This window comes from Macaca fascicularis, chromosome 20 (assembly GCF_037993035.2).
Source record: "Macaca fascicularis isolate 582-1 chromosome 20, T2T-MFA8v1.1".
In the NCBI taxonomy this organism is placed as follows: domain Eukaryota; kingdom Metazoa; phylum Chordata; class Mammalia; order Primates; family Cercopithecidae; genus Macaca; species Macaca fascicularis.
This window is the reverse complement of record NC_088394.1, coordinates 2,752,927-2,759,145: the sequence shown is the minus strand read 5'-3', so window position 1 is coordinate 2,759,145 and position 6,219 is coordinate 2,752,927. Positions and strand designations below refer to the sequence as shown.

Genomic DNA, 6,219 nt, shown 5'->3' with positions numbered 1-6,219 from the left:
GTGTGACCACTTGAAGGCCATGGAACGGGACCCAGTGCTGGAGGCTCCACAGCAAATCTTACAGGAGACCCAGGAGTAGAAGGTGACGAGAAGAGGACACGTGAGAAATTGTGGCTGCTCCCCCCAAACATCAAGAGAGAAAACAAACCATCAAGGACCAAGCAGAATGAACGATAACAAATTCTTACCTAGACAAGGATTTACAGTAACGAACCCTACAAATGACTGCCAACGAGATAACTTATCAACAATGCAAATGGTACCGTTAGCATCACTCTCATCAGCGTCTTAGAATGCCAGGACGTAAGAGTGAAGTCATCAGGGTGGGATGCAGTGGCTTATGCCTGAAATCCCAGCATTTTAGGAGACCAAGGTGAGAGGATCACTTGAGCTCAGGAGTTCAAGACCAGCCTAAGCAATATAAGGAGACTCCATCTCTGCAAAAAACTTTAAAATTAGCTGGGCACGGTGGCGCATGCCTGTGGTCCCAGCTTCTCAGGAGGCTGAGCGGGGAAGATCACATGAGCCTGGGAAGTGGATGTTGCAGTCAGCCAGAGGTTGAAGTGAGCCAAGATTTCGCCACTGCACTCTAGCCTAGGCATCTTTTTATTTTATTTTATTTTATTTATTTTTTTGAGACGGAGTCTCGCTCTGTCACCCAGGCTGGAGTGCAGTGGCCGGATCTCGGCTCACTGCAAGCTCCGCCTCCCGGGTTTACGCCATTCTCCTGCCTCAGCCTCTCGAGTAGCTGGGACTATAGGCGCCCGCCACCTCGCCCGGCTAGTTTTTTTGTATTTTTTAGTAGAGACGGGGTTTCACCGTGTTAGCCAGGATGGTCTCGATCTCCTGACCTCGTGATCCGCCCGTCTCGGCCTCCCAAAGTGCTGGGATTACAGGCGTGAGCCACCGTGCCCGGCCTTTATTTTCTCAAAAAACAAAACAAACGGGTTCACTCTGGGCCAGGTGTGGTGGCTCATGCCTGTAATCCCAGCACTTTGGGAGGCTGAGGTGGGTGGATCACCTGAGGTCAGGAGTTTGAGACCAGCCTGACCATGATGGAGAAAACCCATCTCTACTAAAAATACAAAATTACCCGGGCATGGTGGTGCATGCCTGTAATCCCAGCTACTCCGGAGGCTGAGGCAAGAGAATCATTTGAACCCGGGAGGCAGAGGTTGTGGTGAGCCAAGATCACGCCATTGCACCCCAGCCTGGGCAATAAGAGCGAAACTCCATCTAAAACAAACAAACAAACAAAAACACAACAGGCCAGGTGCAGTGGCTCATGCCTATAATCCCAGCACTTTGAAAGACACCAAGGCGGGTGGATCACTTGAGGTCAGGAGTTTGAGACCAGCCTGACCACCATGGCAAAACCCTGCCTCTACTAAAAATACAAAAATTAGCCAGGCATGGTGGTGGGTGCCTGTAGTCCCAGCTACTCTGGAGGCTGAGGCAGGAGAACTGCTTGAACCTGGGAGGCAGAGGTTGCAGTGAGCTGATATGGCGCCACTGCACTGTCCAGCTTGGGTGACAGAGCGAGACTCTATCTCAAAAACAAAAACAACAAAAAACAAACAAGGGGTCTCCCCAGCATTTCAGAGAACCAGGCTAGTGTGATATGTGGTGGTGGGGATCTATGGACCTGGAGCCTCCAGAGTCTGGGGGTCAGCCTGGCCTCTACCTCCCTGTCCCCTCCTGTGGGGCCCTGGTGCCTCTCAGATCCCAATCCCTGGCACCAGGAAGGGAAGGGTTAGAAATGATTCCAGGAGCTTCCAGGTCACAGTCAGCTCAGTTACAGTCTTTATTGTAACGAAGTTGCAGTCGGAACATGGGACACTGAAAATACACAATCTCTGGTCTTTCAAGAGAGGGAGAGAGAGTGTGATATATACAAAAATTGTAAACATGTTCACTTAAATATCCACACAGAATTGGTCTAGGCTACAATGTAACAAGGTTGTCACTCAACTGCAACTCCAGAGGGAGGTGTCTGTCTATCTGACGAAATGTGGCAACCACCTTTGGTGTTGACTTAATGTGAAAAGCCAGCTTTGAGCAATGCATGAGTAGTCAGCTACGCAGAGGGACTCCAACCTGGGACTGGGCCAGGAAGCAGGGTGCAGGTGGAGAGGCAGGGACTGGTCCAGGAAGCCAACGTAAAAGGAACTGCACAGGGGCCATCTCGTGGGACACGGTGGCCAGCTGGAGCCTCTGGGCCTGTCTCCTGCTGAGGGGCTTGTCTTGCCTGGCACCCAAGCATCCTTCTCCTCCCCTGGCAAGGTCTTACTGAAGGGCTGGGACAGGGCTGGTGTCTTGGCCCACAGCTACCTTGTGCCTTCCTGGCCAGAACCACCCACACCTGGGCAGGGGCCGGGGCCACAGACAGAGGAGCAGCTTGTGGGGTACTAGGAGGTGAAACCTGAAGACTGGACCACGATCACAACACTGACAGGGCCAGGCTGTTCTAGGAGCCTGTGAGAGAAAGTGGAGAGTGGCTCCAGACGGAACGCACCACCATGACAGAAACGGGAAAGTCACTACCCACAGGAATATGGGATGAGAACAGTGGCCAGGATCCCCAGTCTCGGGGCGGGGGTGGTGTCTTTCCCCTGCCCCCTCTTTGTCCTGGGCAGCTCCTGCAGCTGATCGGAGAGGGCAGCTGAACCCCCGACCCCAGAGTGAGCAGGTGAGCTGCAGGGTGGCTGGCCCAAGAGGGAATGCCTTCCCCAAGCCAGTCCATTCTGGGCTAGGGACACACATCCTGGGCAGTGCTATCCCTTTCTCAGGACCTTAGTCCTGGGGCCAGGTGCTGAGGGACTGGGGAAACTTGGCAGGGGGCAGCCCGGGCACGCGAGGGTCCACCCCCTCTTGGCCCCGGATGGCCCAAGGCGGCCACCCACTCTGTCCCTGGCGCTGAGCTGGAAGAACCCAAGGGAGGTCCCGGAGATCCTGGGGCCTGCGTCGGTGGGGTGGCCTTGGAGCCCTGGTCTGTGCCTGCCAGCCGCTAGTAGGCGGGCACTTGGTACCCTTTGGGGCTGGTGTCCAGGGTCTCGGTGAAGGGCGGGCTCTGGTAGGTCTCGGTGCCCTCTACGCCGCTGCCCACCGGATAGCCGGGGTAGGCCTGGCTCGCCCCAGCGCTCAGTTGTTCGGTGGCGAAGAGTGACATGTCGGTGCCCAGGCGGAACCGCTGCAGGGCCTTCACGGTGAGCGCCACCTGCGCGCGGGCGGGGCCAGCGGGGTCAGCCGGGATCAGCCGAGCGCCGGCCCTTTCGCCCCGCCCTCCCGGGCCCCGCACTCACCCAGCTGAGGATGGAGAAGAAGCTGAAGGCGATGGCGGCCCGCGCCGCGTCCCCCGCCTGCGTCGTGGCCGGCCCTGGCGCCGTGCGCTGCCACTGATTGGTGAGGAAGCAGAAGCCCACGAACCACAGGAAGGACCAGAGTCCTGCGGGCAGTGCGGCGGGTTAGGGCGACGTTCCACGCGGGGGCCCACGGCGGCCTCGCCCGGAAGAGGAAGGGTCAGTGGGCCCGAGGCTTGGGGCACCTCACCTGGGCTCGCCGCGTGGCGCGAGGCCCCGCCTCCCTCTACGGTGACCACGCCCACCCGGGAGCTCCAGCCGCGTTCCTCGCCCAGGCTCCGCCCAGACCCCGGCCCCGCCCACCTAGAAAGTCCCGCGGCGCTGCCCGTCCAGGCTCCGCCCCGCCCCGCCCACCCGAGAGGCCTGTTGACACTCCCTGCCTCAGTCCCCGCCCCTCGTCACGGCCCCGCCCACCTAGGAACTCCAGCGGTGTTCCCCGCCCGGGCCCCGCCCCCTCCCCGCCCCCTCCCCGCCCACCCGGGAGGTGCGTCGACGCTCGCCGCCTCAGGCCCCGCCCCATCCCTCGGCTCCTCGTCCCGGCCCCGCCCACCTGAGAAGCCCAGGTCCAGCAACACAGCGCGCCGGCGGTCGCGGACGCTGCTGATCTGCTGGAAGCGCACATCGAGCAACAGGAAGGCGGCGCAGGCGAGGAAGGCTCCGAGGCCCAGCGCGACGCCGAAGCGGCAGGCGCCCGCATTCCCGTTGAACACGCAGCGCAGCTCGGGGCCGCTGTCGGTGTTCACGTAGCCCTCGTTGACGATGGGCCCGAAGACGGCGATGGAGAACACCTGCGTGCGGCGCGGCGCTCAGGGCCCTGCAGCGACCCGACCTCTGCGAGCCCACTGCGAGCGCCCACGCCCCCGGGCCTGTCCCTGCGTTCCCAGGCCCGTATCTGGGTGGGGGCCAGTGTCATCTCTTCCTTTCCCAAACCCTCGCGTATTTAGTAATTATTGACAACACGGGCCGTTTAGTGAGCATCTACTATGCCCAGGCATTGTGTTAAACAGCCACTTTACATGCGTTCCCTCACCAAATCCTGGGAAAGTCCCCGTGGGATCGCCATTGTTCTTATCCTCTTTATAAAAGGGGACACTGGGGCTCCAGCAGGTGAAGTGACTTGTCGGGATCACATGGCTGACAAAAGCTGGGGCTGATGCAAGCCAGGCACTCTGCACCACGTGGGCCCGTGGCGTCCCCTCAGGGCCCACTCAAGAGTGTGGGAACAGGAACCTTCACCTGGGCCCGCGATTCCCAGGCTGCAGCCGGCAGGGCGAAGGGGAGGTGAGAGTGGAGCGGGCAGAGCAGGGCGGGAGGGAAGGTATGGGGGCAGCGGGGCTGTTGCGCCCTGCGCGATTGGGAACTGTCTGGCCTGTTTCTAGCATGCAAATAGGGTGACGGGCACAGCTTATGGAGTGCTGGGACAGAGACGTCCACCCAGCTTCCTGCACGCGGTGAGTACCGGAGGGATGACGGCCCCCACGTGACTGATTATTAATATCACCTGTAAGTGTTTGGGCTGAAAAGATGACACCGTTGACCTCTAGGGTTCCGTCAGATCTCAATGCCTCCTGCCCACCAGTTCCGGGAGACAGGCATGAGGGGGACAGCGGTCATTTTAACCAGGGCTGCATGGGGCAGCCCTGTGTTTCCAAGAAAAGATCTCCAGCCTCAACCTCATCCCTTCGCTCCTTTCCCGCTCCAGCTCCGAGAGACCAAGCCGAGGGGGAAGCCGGGACATGCACTTGTCCCCCAAGAGTGGGCCACAAGTCGGTACATGCGCTCGGACCAAAACGCAGCGTCCTGCCTCCCGGTCTGGTCAGAGCCACTCCGCAGGGGAGGCCAAAGTCCCCTGCCCCACCATGGGCACCGCCCTCCTCTAAGACAGGCGCCAAGGTACGGCTGGCCCAGAGGTTGCCACCTGGACAAAACCCAGAGCTAGGCACCCAACTGCCACTTCCCTTGCCGGAGGGAAAGAGCAGCAGGGCCCTCCCAGGGACGCCCCAGTGGGCAAGGCTGCCCCCAAACCTGCCTCCCACACCACCTCCAGGAAGCCCTCTCAGCCCAGAGCCTCTCCTCCCTCAACTCACAGCTGGATCTGGGGGCCAGGGGCCAGGCTCCCTGCCAAGGAGCCCCGAGGGTGTGTGTGCGGGGGAAGGGGAGGCGCTGCCCGGTCTCTCTCGATTCCCGTAGCCCCCTCCCTCTGCCCCTAGGCGAATCCCGTCCCCACCCGGTGCCTGCTTCCAGGTCACGAGAACAGGAAAAACAGAGTAAGGGCTGCGGAAAGGGACTGGAATTAGACCCGGGGAGGAGGTAGGGGTAGGGGCGACCGGCGGTGACCTCTCAAGGTCTCTCCGGCGCCGCCGGCCCCTCCCCCGCCCGCAGGTGGGCGCGCCCTGCCCGGTGACGTCACCCCAACCTGAGGCCGGCGGGGGAGGGGCCGGCGAGGATGAGAGTGAGTGGGTTGCGGGGCGAGAAGCAGGGGGCAGGGGGAAGGTGGCAGGGGGTGGGTAGGGGCCTGAAGGTCGTGAGGCAGGGGCGGGAGCGGGAGCCCGGGCAGGGACCACTCACCCAGGACGCCACCCGGAGCAGGGTCTGGGGCCGCCGTGCAAAGCTCACGGGGTCCAGGGCAGCCCCCGCGCGGCCCGCGCCGAAGGAGGCGCCCTCCATGGCCGGCCCGGGCGGGACGCCGTCCCCCGGCGCCTTCTGTCCGCCTGTCCGTCCGGCCGGCCCCGCCCGAGGCCGCTGCCGCTGCCGCTGATGCTGATGCTGATGCTGATGCTGATGCTGATGCTACCGACGCTGCAGCCGCCGCCGCCTCCCGGGAGCGCGCGCCGGCCGCGGCGGGGACGCGCGGGATGGG

At 61.8% G+C, this 6,219-nt stretch overlaps 1 protein-coding gene across 4 annotated transcripts; it reads right to left on the bottom strand.

The window, feature by feature from the left end:
* Positions 1-1,780: 1,780 nt before the first annotated feature.
* On the bottom strand, positions 1,781-6,192 carry SYNGR3 (synaptogyrin 3). Of its 4 annotated transcripts, XM_065536739.2 has the most exons (6): positions 5,928-6,192; positions 4,861-4,927; positions 4,390-4,615; positions 3,910-4,147; positions 3,303-3,445; positions 1,781-3,217 (listed from the first exon to the last, which is right to left on the bottom strand). In XM_065536739.2, the coding sequence occupies exons 3-6, from the start codon at positions 4,420-4,422 to the stop codon at positions 3,008-3,010; spliced, it is 624 nt and encodes a 207-aa protein (XP_065392811.1). In that variant the 5' UTR covers positions 4,423-4,615; positions 4,861-4,927; positions 5,928-6,192; the 3' UTR covers positions 1,781-3,007. The 4 variants fall into 4 exon arrangements, with proteins under 4 accessions (XP_065392811.1, XP_073884666.1, XP_073884667.1 ...); XM_074028565.1 differs by lacking the exon at positions 4,390-4,615; XM_074028566.1 differs by lacking the exon at positions 4,861-4,927.
* Between the last annotated feature and the right edge of the window lie 27 nt (positions 6,193-6,219).

Coding starts and splice junctions, on each gene's coding strand:
- SYNGR3 (XM_074028565.1), bottom strand. CDS start 6,026: ATGGAGGGCGCCTCCTTCGGCGCGGGCCGCGCGGGGGCTGCCCTGGAC. Junction 4,928..5,927: donor TGCTCCGGGTGGCGTCCTGG/GTGAGTGGTCCC, acceptor ACTGGTGGGCAG/GAGGCATTGAGATCTGACGG. Junction 3,218..3,302: donor TCTTCTCCATCCTCAGCTGG/GTGAGTGCGGGG, acceptor GCCCGCGCGCAG/GTGGCGCTCACCGTGAAGGC.